This window comes from Pygoscelis adeliae, unplaced genomic scaffold, assembly GCF_000699105.1.
Source record: "Pygoscelis adeliae isolate BGI_AS28 unplaced genomic scaffold, ASM69910v1 Scaffold664, whole genome shotgun sequence".
Lineage (NCBI taxonomy): Eukaryota > Metazoa > Chordata > Aves > Sphenisciformes > Spheniscidae > Pygoscelis > Pygoscelis adeliae.
In genome coordinates this window covers 1707790-1732066 of record NW_008824762.1, presented here as the reverse complement: position 1 = coordinate 1732066, position 24277 = coordinate 1707790, and the positions used below count along the sequence as shown (strand labels likewise).

Here is a 24277-nt window from a genome sequence, read left to right as displayed (position 1 = left end):
AAGAGTGGGGTTTTTCCTTTGTTTTTTGTCCCCCTCCTGCCCATGGTGAGGGGTTTTGCCCCCTGGGAGGTGTTGGGAAGCACACAGCGCTCCATGCTGGAGGGTGCGGGAAGATGCCGCGAAGCAGCAGGGAGGGCAGGGCCACAGGGTGAGGAGCAAAAAAGACCAGTTCTCTGGCTTACGTTGGGTGAAAGACTATAGGAAAGCAGTCCCTTCTCCTTGCAACCCCCCTACCGCCCTTCCCCTCCTGTCATCCCTCCCATCCCCAGGAGCTGGGCAGCAGGGGAAGGAGGGCAGCACGCAGGACCCAACCCCAGTCTCTTCCAGAGCCTAAAGAGACACGCTGAAACCCATGTAAAATCCAACACTGGGGCCACGGCGAGCTGCCTCCAGCGAGCAGGATCACGTCCATCTACTGGCTCCGCAGGGCATGTGCTCCCCGGTCTTCCTGCTCATGGGCTGTGTAGAAAAGGTGGCACTCGGGGTCCCCACGAATGGTGGGTGCACCCTGGATCACCTTCCCGTGGATGGGGTCCACACACCAGCACTCACCCCGCTGCCCGTTCACCGACATCTTGCACTGCATGGAAAGGGACAGGCAAGGCATCAGAGGAGAAAATAGGGGGACAAAACAACCCCCTTTCCCAGCCCCACCAGCCCAAAGCCTGAACACAAGCAGAGCTGGGATTTCTCCAGCGATTTGGCACTAGTTTGGATTTAGGCAAGACTCATGGATGCTACACTCAGACACCCCAGAGTCTGTGCTGCACCAGCATCGCTGCTCCAGTGGTCCAGGCTGAGGGCTGGACCTCTTCCCCCAGGGGCTGTGCCAGGGACCAAAAAGCCAATTTTAACGAACCACGAGGGCAACTGCCCGAGATGCATCGCGCTCTGTCAACTGTGGATGAAAGCATCCATGGAGACAAAAAATCCCTGGGGGAAGAGGGATGAAACAGACTGACAGAGGAGCTGTGTAAGCTTCTTCTCACCTGCAAACTGGGCTGAACAAACTGAAACATGACAGCAAGGCCCCCACAGCCAGATGCAAACATGTTTCCAAACAGGGTTTCACTCTGTCCCAGAAGAGAGGTAGGAACCATGGTGCATCTGCACCTGGACTCTGCCCCTGCCAGCCTGGTCTGGTTAGAGAGGTTTCTTGCCCTAATGGTTATTATCCATCTCTTGCCCTGGAAGGGCTGTAGGCACTTCAAACCTGATGCTCATCGCTCCATCCCCAGCAGACATATCTCTGAATAGGGCATAGCAGGAGATGCAGAGGTTACTCCAGCAGGCCAGCCTCTGTGTGCACCCTGTAAGGCTGAATTCAAGCCATTTTCTGCAGCTGGACTGAGGTCAAAATGCAGCCTTGTTCACGGAAATAAAAAGCACAAAAAGAGAGGAAGAAAAAGCCTCCCCAGCAGGAGAGTGCATCCAGGCACCCTCCACCCGAGCACAGGCTCACAAGAAGTGGGAGCAACTGGGAATACTTTTGCTGGCACCCACTTTCCAGCAAACAAAAAGGAGCTGATCCATCTGGCTCTGGAAACCCAGATGGAGGGAAATGAGTATCACTTCACATTTGCCTTGTTTGCCCTTAACCAGGACCGGGGGGGGAAGAAAAAGCTTTTTCTGCAGCAGTGACCAGTGTGTAACCCATCTGCACCCTTCAGTGCAGGCTGACTTGTTTCCCAGGCACAAGGAGCAGCAGAGACTGTCTTTCCTTTTGCAGCACACGCTGCATCGCTGTGTTGCCCAGGCTCGTTCCCCAGACACGGCTCATCTCCTTATGGGGAATTTGCCAACTCTGCTCCATGCACCCCTTCCAAGTGTGCTCCTGCTGGGGGATCCAGCCAGCCCGTGGGGCTCTTCGGGGAGAGGCAGAGGGTGAGGGTCCAGGCAGGACAGGGAAGAGAGAAGGGATGGAGGAAGATTATCTAAGAGCATTCTCTTTTTCTAATGCTTTTTTTTTTTTAATGCTCCTGATTAAAGGGTGGAAGTAGCCCTGAGAAAAAGGCTTAGCCATGAAAACAGCAGGTTTTCTGGGGCCCCTTCCAAAGGCTCAGTTACACATAGCTGTAAGGGATGCTCATATCCAGGTACTATTCACATGTGGCTGCCAATCAACCCTTGACAAGCTGGTGTTTTGCTGCCCAAGAGGTTTTTCCTGGCTTTTTTTCCCCCCCATGTATCAGCCACTGATACCTACTGCTTTTGCATGAACGACGCCAAGTCGTCAAAATTCAGACACACATCAAGTCATTTCAGTCCTTTTGGGCCCCGTAAATACTTTCAGAAGGATGCTGCCCCCAATTCCCACCTCATCGGGAAAGAATCCCTCCTGGAGCTGTGGGACCAGCCTCAATTTGTGGAGAAGAACCAGTAAAGTGTGCTAGAAACCTTCTTGACCCCAGGAGAAGTGCTTTCTGCTTTGTTTGCAGGACTGGCCAGCATTCAGACCCTCTTGGGTCAAAGCACATGAAAACAGACCTGGACAGATAAACAGCTCTCACAGGCAAGAAGGGGCTCTGAACTAAACAGATACTCCATCTCTGGGCTGCCTGCAGCCAAGCATAGATGTGGTTCTCATCTCACTAAGAGTGTGGCCAGTCCTGGGGCTCTGGGTCTCCCCACTTACCTGTTTGAGATTGTACAAGCCGTGCTTGTCGCAGTTGGGGATGTGGAGGGAGTAGAGGTGCTCCAGGGGACCTCGCTCATCTGGCAGTCGCATAGTGGAGATGCGTTCCAAGACCTGATCCAGCTCCTGCTGACAAGGGGTCTGAAAAGAGCCCAGAAAGCAGAAAACAAAACAAAAAAAGTCAGGGCAATGGGACCATTCAATGTTAACACTTTGGACAACGGAAACACCAGTAGGGATGAACACCTGTGTGCACTTCCTCATGACATAGGTTTGCCACTGGTTTCCGCTGCAGACTTCACCTGCAGGCACCCAAAATCAGAGCACTGCACGTCCGCACATGCCGATGTGTGGAGATCCACACAGGGAGACATGCACACCTCCCATGCACCTCACATGGCCAAGAGCCAACATGACACCAGGTCACAGGCCCTGGAGGCACAGAGGAGGAGAAGCCTCAGAGATGCTCCCGTGGGTCCCACTGGTGGTGACAAGTGATACGAAACAGGACTAATCCTGACAGACCAGTAGGGTTTCCATGAGCATAGCCCAGATCCCCCACCTGCGATGCAGTTTTGGCCCAGAAGTGCAACTCAAAGCATGTGAGACCCCATGGGAGTCGAAGGGAAGCCCCAGGAATGAGAGCACCCAGCAAAGCCAGCCTCTGGAGTCATCCCTCTTGCTCCACAGCAGCCCCAAGCCAGTGCTCCCAGCCAAGGCAGCCTGGTTGAATTACGCCTGATGTGAGCCGGAGTGAGTCCACACCTCTCTGCTTTTGCAGTCGCTGTTTTTTTCCAAAGGAGCAGCAGCAGTGTGGGAGCTCTCTAAGTTAACGGTGCCTGCACCTTATTTTGAACCTCTGCTTTGCCTGTTCCTTGGAGGGGATAAGGGCTCTCTTTTAAAGCTCCTTTCTGTCCCTGCACTCCCCAGATATAAATACCCTATATGCTTATAGAGATTATGGACCTTTTGGGGTGGCTTTCCATCCCCATCCCACCTCGTTGCCTTGACCAAGCTGCCCACTAGAGGGAAACCACGGCCAAGGACTGGAGGGTAAAGAGACAGGGACAGGAAAGAAGGGGACAGGGAGGACTCCGGGCACTCTCCCTGCTACATAACAGCCCCACAGCCCATCCTCGGCGGCTCTGCCCCCCGCCCCCAACCTGGACTGGGGCTGCCCTGCAGCAAGCAGACACCCTTCTACCTCCCAAATGCCCCTGGGCCATCCCTGGCACTTCCTTAGGGAAAAAGGGTGTGAGAAAGCTGGCCCACAGGCAAAGGGCACGCTCGCACCCCTGAGGAGGTAGGTGTTGAGCCAGCAGGACCCCCCTTCCCCAGCTCTGCTGTCAGGAGGTGAAGCTGCAATGAAAATAACGCCTCCTCGCCAGCACATCAAAGTTCATCAGATGGTGTGTTCGGCCCAAGCTTCAGGCCAAAACAAACGTTTGCTTTTCCTTTTTTTCTCTGCCCCTCTCCCCCCTTTTTCCTTTTTTTTTTTTTTTCCTTTTCTTTTTAAGACCGTTTGTTGCAGATGTCACTAAGGCTTTTGCATTCAGCATTTCCTGGCGAGCCCACAGCTGCCTCCATTAGCTCCTCATGCCCCCTGCCCTCTCACCCTGCCCGTCGACAGCCGTGACTTCTTCAAGTCCTCGTGGTTGTGATGGGGCTTGCCGACTTTGCCCATCTGCCGCTGCTGCTCGTTCACTTTCTCCCTCATAACTGCCAGCTCCTTCATGCCCGTCTTCATGGGCTTCCTCCCGCTGGCTCCGCTCAGGATCCCCGTGGTGCCATCCACGTGGTTCTCAGCAAGGATGCTCTCAGACCGGTCATCGCCATTATCTACGGGAGACAAGGCAGACAAGGAAAGGGTCAAGCTCAGCCAGGCGCTCTCACATGTTCATCCCGTCCTGGATCGCTTTCAAGCATGGCTGGTTACCAAGCCATAAAAATCTTTGCATGCAAAAATTTTAAATTGCATTAGCCCTTTCATCTGGAAGGTGAGAATAGATCCTTTCATTCTGGCGTTATTACCACACTAAAAGACAGTTTAGAGAGCAGGGGAAATCGCTGCTGGAGAAGCTCTTTCTGGTTTTTCTTTGACCTTCTAAATTACTTCCCGAAGAATGTAATTTTCCCATCAGAAGTCCAGTTGGGTTAGGGATGCCAAGTGTACTTCGGCTCCAAAACTTAAAACCACAGCGATTAGTTAACAATACCTGGAGTCCATCTATCATCCCCCAGAGTATCTCCAGGAATACTTACTCAATATTAATGTGCTAAAATAGATTCTCAGGCCTGCTTTCAAAAATACCTTGCCTCTGTTTTATGGCCACCCTAATTTCCCTTGGAGATCCTGCCATTTCAGTGATCGTCCTTGCCTTATTGTCTTTCACATCTTTTGTCAAACAGTGCATTACTTGTTTAGCTTCTACCTACTTCTGCATTTGGCCACTTCTGCTGACTGTGGAACAGCCCCACGTGTCCCAGGCCCAACTTTGCCACTGCTGCAAGCTCCAAGACCCCCAGCTAATTCAGCCGTTTCAAAATCAGTTAGCAGAAATCTGGGGATAAACACTGGACTTCTTCCACCTTCTTCAGTCTCTGCTTTGTGCATTTTCCCAGTTCACCGGGTGCTGTTTCTGAGAGCAATTCTTGCCAAAGTAGGACACGATGGTCACGATGCTGCAGACACCAGTCCCTTTGGATTTTGCAGTGGCAATGAGGACAGATCTCAATCCCTCCTGCTTGCTCTAGAAGCCCAGAAGGTGACAGCTGACCCCTCCTTGGTAGCTGGTGTGATCTGGCTGAGCTAGCACATCTAACACTGTATAGCTGGATCTAACATCGAAGCTGGCCCTGCTTTAAGCAGGGGCTTGGACCAAGACCTCCAGAGGTCCTTTCCAGCCCAAATTAAGATTCAACCCATGCATGTACATCACCTCTCACCGCAATAACCCAGGTTAAGTACATCTCTGTATATATCTCTGTACACAGGAGCTCTTCAGCAGCTCCACAGGTCCCACACCAGTGACACACCAGGCCATTCTGGTCCTACAGTGGTGACAAACATGAAGTGTCTTTTAGCATATGCCAAGGAGGAACTGTAGCACCCAGCCTCCCAACATCAGCATTCTCTCCAGCACCTCCAATTTCAGCTTTCCAGCACTTAAATAGAAGAAATCACATCAAACTCTGCACAACGGAGGGCAAGTAATGCTTTAGCTTGTGTAACAACGCTTAATTTATGGATCTCTCCTGCTTCTTGGAAGATCAAGTACTCAGAGCATTTACAGATTTTAACATTTCCTTTTTTTCAGAAGCTGCATCGTGATGTTTTGTCAGGGCGTAGCTCTACTGTCATGACAAAATGAAAAATCATAATAACAAGTGTTTTATTTCTGCCACAGCTTTCTAAGCTCTTTTCAGGTGTTACAACCCCAGGCTCACACAGGGGAAACTGCAAGAAGAGTTTTGTCTGACCTTACTCAGCAAATGTGCAACTGCCTGCAGACTGATGGCAAGAGAACAGCCCAAGTGGGCTGGATCAAAGAGCCAACCCAGCCCAGCATGCCATCCACAAGAGACCATCAGCAGATGCTTGGGGACACACATCAGAAGCACCATTCCCAGTCTGTGCTACAGACCAGCAGGAAAAGCACTTTCATGGCTGGAGACTGCATCTGACCCACAGGATTTAAAAGCCACCAACAGACCCATCCTTCAATGGATTTGTCCAATATCCTTTTGAACTTCCTCACCATTTTGGCCTCAGATCTCCCAATACTGGGATCGTCTCACTTCCCAGAAATACTAAATGCGTTTGGCCTGCAGGTTTTTAGCTGCTTAGGTAGCAACTGAAAAGCAAACACGGGGCAAAACCAATCTGGCAAAGTCCATGATTTTCCTGAATACTGGTTCCAGATGAGAACTGGGAGCAGGTTTGATAGCCAGATGGGCGAGCTCAAAGTCTGGGCTGCTGCCTGGCGATTGCCGTCTGGCCGTCATCCTAGGAACTGGACAAGGAATATTTTGAGCAGGAATCTTCTGTTTATACACCAGTCTCCCCGTTAATTAGAAACACATAGTGAGAAGAGAAAAGGCCATGAAGCCACCCTTCAGACAGGATCAAATGAAAAAGCACTGTGCAAGAGACAGGCAAGGCTGGCCAGGCTCTGATCCTCAACGAGCTGCTTAGGAAGGTTTTAGCCTTCTGACATCTTTTGTGCTTCTCTCCTTGGTGTCCCACCAAGCTGTCAACAACAGCAGAAGAATGAGCACAACAGCAGGGCAGCATCTCAGACACATTGTGGTCCCCTGCTTCATTCAGAAAACCAATGGTACAAACTGACAGAAAAGCAGCAAACTGGAAGTGGTGCCTTCCCCCATCGATTCTCGCTCCTTCCTACCTCCAACTAAAATATATAGACATCTGCCCAAATAAGCACTACGCTAGTAAATGAAGGCGAGCTGGTAAGCCTCTTGTCAGCTGATTCATTCACAAAACCTGCTTCTGATAGTATTTTTGCTCATTTTTCTCACTTTCCAACACTAACAAATATCAGCCCAAAGAAAACGACCGATGGGAGCAAAATGTGCAAACCCATGTGCATGAACACACCCAGGGACAGGAGAGATTGGTCTTGGCTCCCCAGGCACCATCACAGGAGCAGAGACCAGGAAGGTCTGGCTGGTATCGACTGCAAGCTCTCCTCTCCAAGGCCAAGCCAGCCACGGTGAGCTGTATCTTTGCTCTGCTGCCAAGCTGGACTGATCCACCTGGGGCTGGTGCCAGGTCGACAGCACAGCTTTTCCCTCTCCCAAATCCAGTGCTGCTCTTAGGAGGAGCTCTCCTGACCTGGGGCTTGCAGGGATGGCTCAACCACTGGGCAAGGGAGATGGGACAGAAGAGGTTGGCCCCACATGCAGAGCACTGGTGTTTCCTTCACAGATGAGCTGCATGCACGGGAGGAGGCTGAGCATCAGGTGTGATGAACCACATTTCAAAGAGCAAATGGGCCAGGTAGCAACGACAAGAGCGGAGACATCAAGCCTCGAGATTGGGAGAACACAGAGCATGCCAGGAGCCAAACAACGCCTTTTACAGCCAGATAATGCTTTTTAACACTGACCAAAAGCAGCAAGTTGTGCGTGCTTGTTTATGACTATCCGTGAATCAATTAAGCCACCCATCAACCCTACCGGCATGGGATGGGCAGGTATGCAATTGCCTCAGATATGCAACCCTAATCCATCTGTCATCCTGGCAAATGCCCTTTTGCTGACCAATTTCAATTCACACTAAATATATCTGTGAACAGAGCGGTGCCAAACTCCAAAACAATTAAGTTTTATAGGAAAATGGAAGAACTATGGCATGTGGAAAACATCTCCTGTGCTATTTTGGATCAAAAGGTAGAGCACTTTGTGTAGGGTGGGACAAGTGTGGCAGGAATCAAAGCAGATAGCTGAAGTTCTCCTCAACACTGATGTGGAGCCCATGAAACACCTCTATCCATGCCAAGAAAATGATTTCTTTATGGCCTTTTTCAAGGAAAATTCCCATTGGCTTCAATGGGGCGAGGACTTGGCTGAGGTGAAAGCGTGTTCAAATGGCCATCAGCTCATGTCTGTAGGGAGCTGCACAGTCTCGCCAACATTTTCAAAAGCGGCTACCAATTTCCAGCGCTGAAATTTTCGGGAATCTGGTTTGACACCTCTAGGGACCTCTGCTGAGACAGCTGAGAAACAGAGGGGCTTAAAAACAACCTGCCACTTCCAGAGCTACAAGAAAAAAGCACCGCACAAAAAAAGGCAGCTGCCTAAAGTTAAAAATACATCTTTATCCCTTTGAAGAGCCCCAAAGTGTATCTGGGCTGTGGGACGGGATTGAGCCAGTAGCACTCACTTAGCACGAGAGGGCCAGCCTGTATCACGGGGAGCACGCACCATGCCAAGGACCACAGCCGCCCTCTCCAGCGCTGCTCTCTCTCTGCACTTGCTTTCCTTTGACGACAGCTTGCCCGCAGGGTTTCACATGTATTTGCTTATCTGCCCGGTGTGTTTGCATAGTGTTTAAGTGCTGATTAAGGTCCCAGACCCACAGAAAGTTTCACCCAAGTGGCCTTCAACAACCTGCCTGAAGCCCTGCTAGACTCAGGTCCCAGCTGTGTCGCAGGCTGGACGGGGCTTACATCTCCCTCCTGCAGCAATCACAGCCTCCATTGGCCAGCACTTTCCCTCTGAAGACATCAAACCGCTTTGCAGTTCATTAATTACCCTGGAGAAAGAGGTGTTCAACATGGGTTGCACACGGTAAAAAACCAAAGGCACGGAAAAATTTGAGAGCATTGCCCAAAGCCTCGCAGAGAATCGATGAGTGAACCCAGGAACCTGCGCTCCTGCCCTGGCACTGCACCATACACAGGAGCAAGCACACTTGGGACTGCGGGAATGCAGCATCCAGAGAGTGATTTTTCACCCTGAGCAGTGTTGTCTGTTTCATCTAGCTTCCCCCCTCCCCCCAACACTTTTAGATTCTTGTGGCCATGAGTTCTACCATTTCAGATAATTTAAGTGCCTGTTCTGGGTTTTGCTTGCCATTTTTTATTTTAAGGAGCAGAGCTGCCTGTCCTGAGCTGCCAGGAACCCAGCACTTGTCCTTTACAGCTTGAGAGCAGACAAGGCCTTTAAACCTGACCTTTAACAAGCACTACAGCCATGTTGTGCTGGAGTGTTACTCCAGCCATGGCTGGAGAATTACTTGCAGGAAGGTGGGGAAGGAGCAGACAAACACCGACCGCAGCCCCGGTGACCTCTGCCTCATCAGTCTGCAAAGTATTTCTAGGAGAGCCCTGGGCAAAGGTTCCTGTGCAATAGCTCTGGTGTGGGTGTTGTTGACCTGGAGCTTGGATACCTCAGAATATGTTTGCCAGCAGGGATCATATCGGCGTTGCAATTTCCTTGCAGCAGGAGCTGCCAAGAACAAAGTCCCCCCCAGGCCCTCTGGCCCATCCTACCCCAAAAAGGACCCAAGGCTTGCTGATGACTGCTGCCAAACTGCAAAGCGCTGAGCCACGGCACAGCATCCGTCAGCACTCAGCCGGCAGCAGAGGGGAAACACGGGGGCACCGGTACATGGTCTGGCCCCAGCTGTAATCAAGCCAGGCTGGATGCAGCTCTCCAGAGACAGACAAAACCAAAGCAGCCGCTCAAGTTTCACTCTTCACTTCACACAAAGAAAAGCACAACTGGGAAATGCCATAGAGGGAGCACCAGCAATGGGCCATGTAGGAGAGGGGGCGATGGGAGAAGGGATCCAGGAGGTTTATAGAGCAGAGAAGCCGCCCTCCTGCCCCAGGACAACATCTCTCACAGGGGCCAACCGTGGATGCTCAGGGGAGGAGCAGAAGGAAGGACACAATTACAGAGCAATCCCTCCCCAGCTTTCCTCCTGGCAATCAGCAGTTCAGGAGCCAAAGGTTGCATCTAGACTGGGTTTAATAGGCACTGACAGGCCTAACTGGGGACGATTCATGCATGATCCCTTTCTGGATACAACTACAGAGACCCCCTCATACCTCCTCCTGGTCCCCTCTCCCCAGGCAGCAGCCTATTCTCCTTAGCCTCATCCGATTCTGCACAGGTGACACGTGGATGTTTAAGCACTTGATTTGGCTGCAGAGGACACAGCCAGCATTCCTGGGCAGCCCAGGGGTGTCTATGCCACCCAGCTTTTGGGAGGGCTGGCAGAAAGGCTGGCCTCCCAAATCTCTCAGAACCATGGGCTCCCATGAGACACAGAGATGGAGATCAGCTCAGAGGATCTCTCCATCTGCCAAGGAGCTCCTCAGGGCAGGTTCCCGGGATCCTCTGCCTGCCTGCACTCCCCAGGGTTATTTCATCGTGCCAACTTGCCCAGTAACAGCGAGGCGATTGCACACCACAGCCAGAAAATTCCTGCATCAGTCTCCAAGAGCTTGTTTTACCTCTGTGATAAGCTGTCCACAAAGCACTCCGAGATCCCCTGGGGCTCTGCAAACACCCTTTATTTTTGCCATGAGATCTTTTCAGCCCATCTCTACCAGCAAGGAGGGCAGGACTGGGGAGGGAACAGCATGTTCTGGCAAGGGGTTGCTTAGCAAGCTCTTCTCCGTGCCCTGAGCAGCTGGCACCGAGGGGTGATCCAAGGGGCACCCAGCGCCTTCCTTTGGCTTGGGCGTCCCGCAGGAAATGCTCTATGCTCCTCCAAAGTGCCAGGGACATTGACTTGGGGCAGCGTAGCTTTCAGCAGCCTGCTTCACTCTCTTTTCTCTGCCCATTCCTGGTGACTGGAGAGCGCAACTTTCCCTCCTCCATCCACCCAGGTCCAGAGCCAGAGAAAAACCTCTTCCCCAGTGCACAGTGCCCTATAGTGCACCTGCGCCCCGTCACACACAAACTCCTCTGGCACCCTAGAGCAAGCACAGAAGTGATACTGAAATGGAGCTGATGTCAGATGAGGGAAGAAGGGGGACCGAGATGTCCCTTCCCCTGGGCTTTACTTCAAACAGTCTTTTTTTTAAATCATGTTTGTAGACTGGTTTCCCAAGGATACAGGACTTGTGCAATAACACAGCCTGCTTCTATGTGTTTCTGCATGTGCACGTGTTTGCATGACTGCCTGTCTCCCTATTAGTCCTCCTCCCCCTCCACCTCCCAATATATCTACAAACACGTCAGCAAATGCCAACTACATCCAAACAGGAACAGAATTCTCAAAAGTAGTAAGTTTCCACCATTTCATGGAAATGTGCAGCCAGGCTGAAGAGAAATAAAATAGCAAGGTTTGTTTTGTTAGCTTTCTTGCCAAACAATTCAACTGATGGGCCGTGTAGCACATCACCAGCCCACTCTGTGTGGGCCAGGCAGAGCACAAACCACCGCTGAGGAAGGTCTGCTCCAGCCCTCCTCCTACCAACAGCGAGCCTGCAAGTGTTGTTTGCAACATCCTGTTCCCTCCCGTGCCAGCTGTTCGCTGCGTGCCAAGAATGATAAGGGAAAATGCTGTTCAGGTCCCTCAAAAATGCAGGGGAACACTTCAAGTCCCCTCATTTACCCAACTTCCACTTGCAATCCTGCTTTTCTTTCACCCACTTCTTCCCTCGAGCGCGGGACTGCTGAGCATCCCAATGCGCACCTACAGCAGAGGCTCTCCGGACTCACCTAAAAGCTGAGGAGCCAGAGGGTCTCATCTTGTGGCTGATGACAGTTGTTTTGAGCGTGTGCTTAACTTCAACATGTGTGAAGGCAGCTTGCTGAGGGGAAAGACCTTAACGTGTTTGGAAGGTTTTGCTGAGTGAGGCTCTCTGAGCTCCCTGCCACCATAAAAGCATTCACCCTTGTTAGTGAACTGTATCTCAGCCCTTTCAACACACTTCTCCGATTAGCCCACCGCAAAGCTGCAACCTTCCCAGCAGAACCAAAGGAATTAACTTGAAAACACTTCCAAGCTTAAATTAATTGCACTGCAGCTTCCCGATTTGACCTTGACCCCGTCTGTAAAATCCCCAGAGTAGCTGCTACTTAGTCATTAGGGGCTTCTGCCTGAATGAAACAAGCCGTTAACCTTACCAGGGCAAGTCTCTGCTCTCCTTCCTCGGTCACTTGCATGCATCCGTGTGGTCTTCGGTGCCCCAGCCACCCCAAAAAGCCTGCACTGACTTCTAGTATAAGCTCAGCTCCTAAATCCTTAGTTCTGGTGAATTTCCAGAACGAAACCGGAGCACAAAACCACCTCGTTCATTTCCTACAGGTTTTACTGCTGTTGTTGGGATTACCTTTATTTCCCCAGTTTGTTTTAGGAAACACAGGTTCATCTTTGACCCCGAGTCCAAGCCCATCAGGGCTTTTGCATCCCACAGTTCAGACTACGTAAGCACAGAAGAGCTTTTCTTACCGCAGCCTCCATGAGGGTGCCTGCATGTTAATTATCTAGATGATCTCTGTTTGGCATTGGGATGCTGCACCTCTCTTTCCTGCAGGAGAGCCAGAGGCTGGCAGAGTTACAGGAGCTGTGAATCTTAACAAGGCTGATTCCCAGGTATGACACTGCAGCCTGCCAGAAAGGGCTGATGAAGGACTGATGATCTGATGGACACACAATCACAAAAACTCTTCTCTGAATTCACACTAAACATTTCTGCCTCCCTCACACATTTTTGGAAAAAGTATAATATACAGGACCTGTTCAGAGACTCTTCTCCTATTTTAACATGATTACCTTTCTAGGTGTAGGCAGTGACAAGCAAACACCAAGTTAGCTGGAGACAGACTGTCAAAAGTCAATTTGAACCTGCACCAAGAAAAGCTGTGCTACTGGAAGAAGTGCTCACATCTGCCCATCGGGGTCTTCAAACCCATATAACGTGTCTCTTGAATAGGGTGCTTTAGCCAAATACAAGACACCATGCTCCAAGGAGAGGTGGCTGAGGGAAATTTTGTGGTCTTTGTCAAATGAGAAGCTAGGGGAGATAGTACAGGGGTTGCTTCTGGCAACGCCCTCTGCCTGTTCTGGCTCCTCAAGGATGGCTTAGCTGGATGTCCTCTGGCTCTGGAAGCCCAACTGTGCCCTTTGGTGCCTGATCATGACCCCCACCGAGATCAACGGCTGGTGAGGAAGCAGCTCTGGATAGGGCATGACAAGAGGAGTCTACAGCAGAGTATTTCTGCACGCCTTCTGGGAAGGCTGCGTGCAGAGTGGCCAAAAGTCTGACCTTCCACCCTGCAGAAAGGTGGAAAAGCTTCAAAATCAGGAGGAAAAAATACTATGAGCAAAGCAAAAAAGACTTAAAACCCCCAAAAGGTCAGAACAGTGCCCCGCCCTGCCTGCGAGAGCTGTCTCTTGCCTATCTCCGGTATTGCTCCACTCCCTTCTCAGCCACATTGGCTTCTCTGGTTATTATGACTATTGCATGCAAACAGAATGAACTTCAGCCATTTGTATTACTAGTTTTTAAATAACATCTCACTTTTCCACAGTCGATTTTCCAGACGGCGGCTCAGTCCAGGGCTCCCCTCACCACACACCCAAATCTCATTGCGCGTTTCCTCAAAGTCTGCTTTTTTCAAAATGCACTACTATTATGGTAATTCCTTCCTACCTTCTCCTCAGAAACCCCGCCAGAGCCCAACGGCAATTACCACAAGTGTCACCTTGAGGTCTGCTAGATCTACTGTCCCCGTGCAGCTCCCTAGCCAAGCACCAGCCCTCGAAACCAACCCCGTGACTGCTTTTTCCCCAGGAACCTGCATTCCCCAAGGACAAAGCATAAGTGCCTCCAAATAAAACCAGAGCACTGAATTGTAGGTGGAAAGAGGCAGTATCTGCTGTAATTTAGTTGAGTCTCTTCTGCCCACCAGCATCTCTCAGCTGCCTCCAGCACTCACAGAGATTATCCTTCCCTCCTCATGGGGGCTATTACTGAGTTGCCATATCCCACATTTAAGCCCTGAGTTGAGCTGTTCACAGATTGTGGTTTTTTTCTCATTTGATGTTCAAGCTAAACAACATTGCAATTGTTTCAGGTTATGTCAAAACACTTTGTTCATCTGTTCTTGGGGCAATATTTCACTCAGTTTTGCAGTCACTTTGCTGGATTTCTTTAACCCTTGTTTTATCCTTCTCCGAGGTAGGGGCAGAGCTGAATTTGAACCCTCATGTTAGACTACACCTTGAGGAGGGACTGAACCTGGTATTGCATGTGTATTTATTATGCACATTACTATTTATCTTACTATGTGCATTTACTGAAATAAGGCAACTGCCATGCTCTAGGCATGAAGTCTTTATTGATACAACACTGATATTGAAATAAACAGGAGTTTTGCCAAAATTAAGATTTGCAGACTTGTCCCACATGCGCACACACGCAGTAACGCCATGAAGGGCTCAGACTCATGGACAGGCTACCAGAAGGCAGCAATTTACTGCAGATCAGCTGATCTGTAATAACTGTTTATGGCATGCAACAGCCATATATACGCAAGTAATGCAAGCTACCTTTCTGGTCCTTCAGTGACTTCCAACCTCCAGAGCCTACAGCATGGCCAGATCAATGTCACTTGGCCTTCAGAAGGGGGAGTTTCCTCCCACACAGGTGGGAGGGAAGTAGTGCAAGGCAGCCTGCTGCTTCACCCTGCCGTCATTGCTTTGGTCTCTTGCCTTTATAGAGAAAGGGGCTGGATCTCACTTTGTTTCTAAATGATTCTATTTTGGGCCACCCATGAAGTTGCCCAAGCTCCAACCTCAGGAGTATGCAGACTCCTGCTGAGCAAAAGGCAGGAAGAGAGTCATAAAACTGTGGTAGAGGAAGGAAGAAAAGAAAGGGGAAGATCAGTTGGCTGTATTCCCGAAGAGGGAGGCAGGCATTGCAAAGCTTAAAAAACAGACCACCACAAAACACAGAGTGATGGAGACAGATGTGATAAGCCAGCTGAACCACTGGAAGGGAAGCTCGGATATGGAACGGTCAGCTCTCCACTCAAACAGCTCCAGAAACCATTTCACATATATCCAGCCAGCATGCTCAGCACCAGTACCCTGGTGTGTTTGCTGTGCGCCTGATCTACACAGCACCCCTTTCCTGGTGGGAGGATCTGGCTACCACCAAAAGGCTTGGAAGATACCCAGGCTTGTGGCTAAGAGCCCTTTAAAGGGGGGAGCTGCTGGTATGTGGTGATGGGATGGTCCCCAAGTTAGAGCAAACCACCCATGCCTGTGTTAACAAGCCAAATGGTTAAAACACTGAGCTTCTGCAAGAAAATGCCAGGGAATCCCCTGGCTTCAAGAAGGACTGGCTTTCGCATGGAATTCACCCCAAAACGCTGGACAACTTCAGCTGGCTTGTGGCATACTGATGTTTAAGTCCTTCTCCAAACCAACCCTGCACATGGTCTAAGACTGGCCCAGGTGAGCCTCCCCAGCCAAAACCCAGCCAGCTGCTCTGCAACAAGTATCACTCACCCCATCTGTTGCAGGTGTTGTACAGCATGTGAATAACAGGTTTTACCTGGCCTTTATCCATCTTCTTGCAGTTGAAAGCATATCACAGCTTTCTGCTGCATTTTTGAACCGCCAAATTTGCAAAACAAAATGTGGCAGTCATTTAAGGGCATATAACTCCCCAGGCATAGGGTCTGGGGAAGGAGCACATCAAGGGGGCCACCACAACCTCCCAGAAGCACTAAGGTGGGAGGCTGTCATTAGATAAATTGCCCTGGAGTGCTATAATTAACCCACCCTCACTGCTCTCAGACAGGCCACCACAACTGAAAACCACCATAACCGCAGCCATCCCAGGGGCAAGGGGGCAGGAGCCAAGGGGACAGTGGGAAACATCAGCCCTGAACACCCACATGCCCTCCGAGGGTTTTCATGAGCCCCCAGTCAAAAAGCACTGCTGTGCCACTCCCTGTTGGGAAGCAATGGGCACACGCACCCGCCTCCATCGCACTCAGTCCATAAAACTCCACTTGATTAGAGCCACTGTTGCCACATCTGTTAGTGCTTTAAAGCACGTACATCTGGCTTAATTGAGCACTTGACTTTATTGCTGCTTTATCTCCATTTTCTGAACAGGCCTTGGGGAGAGGGTTTTGTGCAGTTTGGGTTTATTTTTTTTTCTTTCTTAAAATTTTTTCCACTGAAATCCCACCTGAAGCAGGAACAAAAGCCCCTGTGACAGTTGCTCGTATGCTGGGGGCTGCTTTTAGGAAAGTGTCCCCTCTAGACAGTGAACCCCATCCTAAATATTCTGGTTTATGTGCTCCAAAGCTGCAGAGCCTCGACACACCAATCCTGCCCCCCCACTCTCCCTCTGTCCCCCCTGGAAAAAAAAAAAAAAAAGAAAAAAGAGTTACTGGCGGAAGGTGTCGCAGTACATGCCAGGGAGAAAAGAAAGAAAAGGAAAAGGATCTTGCTGCCCCTGCAAGTCTCTGAAACTTTGCCTCTGCCAAGTTACAACAAACAGGAAAAGCAGAATCAAAACACAGCCCCCACGTCCCCCTCAATCCGCCCAGTACAGGCTGCGCTAGTGCCAACTACCGCTCACAAACAATCACGCTACGAGCCTCCTCTGGCACATCCTTCCAGGTGGCATGAACAACAGAAAAGCCCAGCTCAGGAAGCCTGCGTCCAATGCATGGGGCACTTGAAATCCCCTCCAGGAAGCGCAAAGGTCCTTCATGCCCCGAGACAGAGGAAAGGTTACCCACAAGCCCCTTTGCCAGCTCCTACGCTGGAAGATGCTTATGTTTCCCTGTGAAAGGAGAAGCCAGGCACAGAGTAGCTGGGAACAGAGAGGAGTACTGGCTGCAAAGTTGGCTGTTTTCCCACTAAGCCACCCCAAGTGCTTCGCAGCCACTGGGAGAACAACAGGACTTGTCCCTCCTACGGGAAGGAGTTGGGGCACCATTGCTGGGCTGCAGCATCCTCCCAGGGACCTGTGCCCAGCATCTTTCCACAGCTTTCAGGCCATGATCTGGCATGGGCAGGTACCAGCAGTGTCTCCAAAGCCTGGCTTTAAAACACTGCCCCAGATAGTACTTCTCTTGCTACAGGCTGAGGCTGGGACTGCTCAGCAGGCAGCCTGGCTTTCACCAAGCACCAAATGCACAGCAGATGCATTATGCTAGTTGATGCTAACACAGGATGCAACCCATGCATGCAGTCCAGGAGCTTTATACCTGCTAAAAGCAGGATGACCTGCTGAAACCAGGACTGCTGCAGCTTCAGGGTAAGCGGCTAGATGAAAAGTGATGCCTCATCACACCACCACACATCATGGCTGTGATGCAGCAATCCCCACAATCTGTTTCAGACACTCAGAAGCAAGCTCCTCAGTGACACCACTTGCTTTTTGTGCCCGTCAGGTATGTTCCTCACCCCCACCAGTAATCTCCCCAAATGTGCTGCCCTGACCGTCAACTACGTATTCTCCTGCCCCCCACCCACAAGGGAGTCCTGTTCAGCCAGCATCACTCTGATCCCTCCTTGTAAGCTCTGGCTTTCCACTCTTCTGATGGCAGCAGCTGTCGATGTTCTGTCTGTCCCCCTTCCTACAAGAGTAGAATATTCAAAGCACTGTCAGCTTTCCCAATGCCATGTTCCAGTTTGATTTCATGCTGCAGTGCTGAGTCCAGCCATCTTTCATCCCCACTGCCTGGTATCTTTTCTCAGATGTCTAAACACAGAAGCCACCGGTGAAGCGAGCAAAAAGCAAGGCGTACCAGCAGCAGCAGAATGAGCTCCCCTGGTCCTTCCTGCCCCAGACCAACAAGACTTCAAACCCAGGAGAAGAAACATCTGAATAGTGAAGTGAAAGAGGGTCAAGATGGAATTAAGCTCTGCACTTCCTACCCCAAACTGTTAGTGGGTGTTGCTGTGGGTTTGAGAGTTACTCAGGCACTCTAGTTTCACTGGAGAGGAAAACAGTCCTGTCTTTAACAAGGCAAGCTCTTCTGGATTCCTTGGGAGGAAGGCAGTAAACAAATTACAATTTCTAAACCTCTCCCTGTCCTCTTCCCTTCCTCCCAGCAAGGCTTTCATGCACAAAGCAGAGACATATTTCCTATCAAAAAAATCCCTCTTTAGGCTTTCCAACTGAACCCAGCTGGGCTCTACCCGTGGGAAGACCAACCCAAGTCATCCTCACAAGGACATCCCATCTTCCAAAGTTGGGGAAGGCAGAGAATTTAGATACTGCAGTACATAAAAAGCAAAACCTGCAACCAGAGCCCCTGACTGCATGTCCTCTGCTCAGGGTCCATGTGCCCCATGAGCTGAGTATGGCTTACGTGCAACCCATGTTAACCTCCCTCCAACTGAGAGCCTTGGAGAGGGGACAGCGGAGGGCATCTGCAGCGATGCTCGCCAGTGAGAGAGGGAGCGGGCTGTGGTGGTTCCTCATGTGGAGACCAAACCAGTCACGAGTCCAAAATACAAGCTGACCATGACGCAGATGCTCATCCACGCAGAGACTGAGGGAGGAGCAGAGCAGACCCGTCCAGCTGCACGCAGCTTGTTTGAGGCCCCAGCACATGACTCTTCTTCACGCCTCCCTGCCAAGGCACCAGTGTGCTCTTCCAGCATCGGGCTGCTATCTCCGTGATCCACCAGCTGCTACAGCCGTGGTCAGCAGCAGATGTTAGGAGGAGCATAAGGACTCATCTTTTCCTCTGCTTTTGGAAACCAATGGCATAGGGACTTTGAGCCAGAGGCTGCACATGGATCTTCATATTTCATAGCCAGCCTCTGAATTTCTGTACTTCCTTGAAGCCATTTATACCGAGGACATTTCCAACTTCCTACAGCAATGACTTTCATGGTTAAATTCTGTGCCCTGCTCCCCCAGATGTGCTGCTTGATCTTTTCATGGGATGCCGAATGAAACTGAAAAATAGTGATCTTCTCATTCCTACCTCTATTCACAATTTCATAGTTATCCATCTCAGCCCACAGGAACAAGTCAGCAGAAAGACCTAAACACCGAAGCCCACAGGAACAAGTCAGCAGAAAGACCTACACACCAAAGTGCATACTCTGTTGAGACAGGTTTTGAAGACCACTTAATCAAGGGGTGACCTTCAGAAAGCAATGTGCACCTGCTGTGTGCCACACATGCCTCCATCACACCTCCAAAATCAACGGCAGCCCTCGTGAGGGGCTGAGAGCCAGGACACCTCTTCTTTAAAGAGAATGTGAAAAGGCCGGGCATTTTTCGAATACAGAAGGCCTTGGCACAAGCTGAGGGTACAGGAACAAAGCCAAAGCACTTGGAAACCAGCAACAGCAGCAGTAGTTCTTACTGCTGCCTGTCTAATTGGAGAGCCAGGACACCACCCCAGAGTGAGGGATTCATTGCAAGCTCCTGACAAGCTGCGTGGGGTGCTCTGACACAGGGAGAGACCCCTCCAGTGCCACCCCTGTTGCTGCCCCAACGGCCCCAGCCCATCAGCACTAGCTTTTGTCACAGGCTGCTCTTTCTCAAAAGCCTGCAAAGCATGTTGGCTGGGCCCCAATGAAAGCACCTTTTAATGGGATTTTTCAGGTTTCAAGGATATCAGTGTCTGGCACAGGCTGAAGTAATTAAGAGGACATCCAACAGACAATCTGGCATTGATTAACCAGCTATTTACCACTGTGAACATTGCAAGTCCCAATCAAACTCTGCACCAAAACACTTGCTTTTTACTAATTGTTTTCTCCCTTGCCCCATCCCTGCCTTCCACGAAGCCCAGCCGTAGCCTCTCTCACACCACTCCCTCAGCCTTGCTGTGCTTTGCCTTGCTAAGTAAACAGTGATGGTGTCAGCCAGGCTAAAGCTGGAAGGCTTGCTAAGGGTTAAAGGGAAAAGTGTGTTGCTCTTGGCAAACAGATAAACCCAGTTTTCACTGAACAGGCCTCAAGATGGACAGCCACATGCGCTTGCAATCAGCATGTTTGCGTTTGACTCTTCCTATTGAATACCAGGGTAAGAAAATCCTTGGGCTGATCTCATCTCTACCCGCTTCACTGGGTTTGTCCCTACACAGCCACTGATCTGTTCACCATCAAGTTCATCCAGACCAGAGACATCCCTAAAGCTGCAACAGCTGAGCTATAGACTCACTTCACTACGTCTCCCTCCTACATCGCTTAGTGTTCCTGGAGGAGCAGCAAACAGGTAGCCCTGGAGGAAAGGGTTCATAGTCAGCAATGAAGAGTTACTGGTGGCATTTAACACCTCACAAGAACGGTAATGCAAATTCTGCAGGGAGAGAGCATTCAAAGACAGGATTTGTTACCACAGCCGAGACAGCAGAGTTGGCAGGTCCAGTTTCACTGGAAGCAGGCTGGGTCCTCCGCCCCAGCAGAGGAGGACCCCCACGCAGCAGGCTGAGCGAGCCCTGCAAAGTTTGTCAGTGGGTCTCATCATGCAACAGCCCAACATGCAGAGAACAAAAGATTGGTGGGTTTTTAATGACAATTGCTGTTTTCATACACAGACCAGACTGTATAATGCACTGCATGGGCCACCTCTTCTAGACACAGCAAGCAAATTATCAGAGTACTTCCACTCTCTCTGCATGAAATATCACCAGCGGGTACGTCCTCCCCTCTCTTTGAAGGAGAACTAGGAAGGTCTTCCATTCCCAGGGAGCTCCAAAGGAGCAAAATGCACTCAGCACCTCCAGTATTTGGGTCCTCCCCAGCAAAGCTGTATCATCTCTGCTCCAAATGCGCCCCCAGCAGCATGGGAGATGCATGGAAAGACCAGAGATCAGTGGGGCAGGACTCTGCCTCTTTTGATGTCTGCAGAATACTATGTAAATTGATGGGGCAGCACAAATATTTATTATTAAGGGAGTGTGAGAGAAGAGGAGAATGAAAACTGCTAATCAATAATGAAAAGCAAAAGTGAATAAAACCTGCAGAGAAAATTCCCCACAAGCTTCTTGTTCATTCCTAAAATACAACCGTAATAGAGCACCACAGAAGAAAGCAGGATAAATTGGTCAGATAAGATATTAAAAAGGAAAAAGAGCAACCAGGGAAAATTTGACTTCACCTACAGTTAAGTTTATGAAGACCAGAAAGGAATTAATGACGCTTGCAAATAGTCAACTGCTACTGAGATGAAGACTTTACTGGATGAGACAGACATGGACGATCCAGTTAATTAGCCACTAGCACAGTTTACAAAAGGGTTGTGATGGTATCTCCTGTTGTGAGTGATTTTAAAGTCAAAATTGAATATCTTTTGTAATGCTGTAGTCAAAACAGCAATTCACACAGCAAAAATCTGTGGTCTGAACTGGACCAAGAGTCAGGCTTAAGGATGGGACACCCTCATTCTGGCCTTAAAGCTGTGAAAAATGAACTGAAAAGTACCAGAGATGGAGGCATCTTGGAGAAGACCTGATGTCACATGGGCTGACCCCTAAACCGAGTACCTCTGCCAAAGAAAAGGGCAGTGCTCAGATCAGACCTGCTACTGTGGAGCTGGTGAGCGTGGGATGGAGGTCTCCATATGATGATTCCTTACAAAAGCAGCCTTGATCAGTTGCCACGACTGATGAGGTTAGCATAAATCCTTAAATCAGACAGGAAATGAGGCAGCGTCAATACAACGAAACAGCCCCAGAGACGGACAAAGGAACAAACTCTTAATAGAGCATCAGGTGGTGGAAAATGTGAGAAGTCATTGGAGAAGTCATCCAGACAAATTAACTGGAAAATGGCAGAAGGCTGATGAATATTTGGCGCTGAAACAGCCATCAGCCTCCCTGGGATGTTCCCAGAATGAAACTGTAGAATGAGCCATAAATAGTCTGAAGTGCATCTTGCTCCTTTGCCCCAAAGGCAGCACAGCCACGCTGGGGGAGCTTGGAGGTGGGGAGAAGCAAATGCCTAAAATCCAACCCTCACTGAGTCACAGGAATAAATCACTCTACAGCAACCTATAAAGGACCACTGTAAGCTGGGGAAGAGCCTTCTGGAGACCTTAAAGGCATGTGACACTTCTCAATTTCTCTCCTGCCAGCTTTTGTTTCATTTGCAATTAAAGTATCAGAGATGCCAACTATCCTTTTCCCTGTTTCTGTCAGCGCTGTTGGCCTCAGACAATGTACCTGATACCTCCTCTTGAGCAATTGATTCGCTATCACGGGCTTCCTAACTTTACCACATTATCTAGTTATTGGCATTGTACAAGGCCTTTGTTTTAAAATCTTCCCCTATTTCCCTGTTGCAAATATTCACTTTCTGAGCACATGCCATTTCTCCATTCCCAAAATCCCCTTTCATTAAAAGTTTAAGATCACAAAGTACAGCTTTCCTCATTTCAGTTCCCCCCAAAGCTGGAGTAATTTGGCTTGGCTGCAGGGCAAACTCTAGAGCCTACAGAAAACAAACACATAGGACACTTCTGTTACCCTGAAATGCTGAGCAATAAAATCTCAGTAAATAAATAAATACATGGAAACTCGCTTTAGGTCAGAGTAAGTCATACTGCTTGTTTTGCTACAATTAAAAACAAAATCTATTTAAAAAAGAAAAGACAGGCAGACTGGGGTCCTGTGCCTAGAAAACAGTATTAACAAAGACAGCAAAAACACTATATTTCCATTCCCTTTGAAAATTCAGTACAGTAACTTATTGTGAAAGAGGAACACTGCTTTAGCCTAGATGCAACTGCACTTTGAACCAGACCCCAAATTCTGAGATCACAATTTTATTTTTAATTTGACGGATAAATATTGATCTTTAACAACCACTCTCCCATGACAAAAATTCCTTTTTGCCAAGCTGAAGGAACATTAGTATGGCAAGGTTGGCCCTCCGTTTCCCTGTGCACTGACAAAACTTGCTGGGCCCACAAACGGAATGAAAAAAGTTTAAAAAATTTTGTTCAAGGGAAAAACAAAATCCTCCCTGGTATTAATGCAAGGGCCTCCTGAGCCACTGGATGCGAGACTTGCCATCAGCCACATCACACAACCCTCCTTGGGAACAGCAAAGCATCTGCCCTGCCCTCAAGGTTCACCTGGAGAAGATGTCCTAGAAGGACAGTGCTCCAGCCAGCAGAAGATGCCATGTTTTCTAGACGGGATATTATTAGGGCCAGTTATGGTATGCTGTTCTCATGCCAACACTCTTCTCTAGCTCATGGCGCTCTTTCCCCTCCCCGTCTTTGTTTCCCTCCTGTATCTCGAGGGAGCAAGCCAAGTCCTCCCCTGCCAAGCCCTCCCCATGGCACATGCTCCCACTCCCCTGGAGCTCGTCCCTGCACCTGCGCCTGCCCACATCCATTTTTTCAAGCTCATGACTGCAGCCAAGGGCTTGCCAGCTGCTTTCAGAGGGGTTAACGCTTCCCTCCCCCTGTGGGACGCTTCTCTCTGGATATAGGGTGAGCCTGGGTGGTTTTGCAAAGCAGGACCCGAGTGGCAGTCCACCCTCACCCTGGGATCAGTTAAAACATACAGGTCTTATTTGTCCACTGACATATTTTGCTAGCAAAAGTCCCATTCAAAGTCTTCAGCCTGGTCTTTCACTGCCCATCCCGGCACTCTGTGCTATTCAGTTTTACCCCATTCCTGACCCTATCACCCCTCCACATCACTTATCCTAAAGAGTTTTCATAAGTATTCTCTCTCCACGACAATGAACCTAACTCAGTGCAATCACAAGTGTTCAACACCTATGGTTTCCACCAGGGCCATCATTGCAAACCCACAGCCAGGTACACCTCACTTCTTATCCCTGGGGTCCTCTGCAGCCAAATCCCACCATCCCTGCACAAGCCTCTGTCACTCCCTCACCACTTCTCAAACTGACTCCCCTTGTCCCTATTTTAAGGAGTATTTTCTCACATACATTTGTTTCTACCGCTCCATAGGAGATCACACAGACCAGATAACTGATTTTTCAGAAGAGTGCAGTGTATCAGACAAAAGTATTGGCTCAGCCTGGCATGATCCACCTTTGCTTCATCTGCTTGGCATTTACATTCAAGTCCTTTATCACTCTATCCTCCAGATCCACCAGTGTCATCCACAGCTGAGGCTGGATTAATGGGTCTGTATTTGTATGAATCACTCCCCCACCTTTGGCAATCTGAAATACTG

At 49.8% G+C, this 24277-nt stretch overlaps 1 protein-coding gene across 1 annotated transcript; it reads right to left on the bottom strand.

Annotated features, from left to right (window-relative positions):
• Nucleotides 1–371: 371 nt before the first annotated feature.
• Nucleotides 372–4448, bottom strand: IGFBP2 (insulin-like growth factor binding protein 2, 36kDa). The gene is made up of 3 exons (XM_009323542.1): nucleotides 4251–4448; nucleotides 2636–2776; nucleotides 372–580 (listed from the first exon to the last, which is right to left on the bottom strand). Exons 1-3 carry the CDS (start codon nucleotides 4380–4382, stop codon nucleotides 413–415), a joined length of 441 nt encoding a protein of 146 aa, XP_009321817.1. The 5' UTR covers nucleotides 4383–4448; the 3' UTR covers nucleotides 372–412.
• Between the last annotated feature and the right edge of the window lie 19829 nt (nucleotides 4449–24277).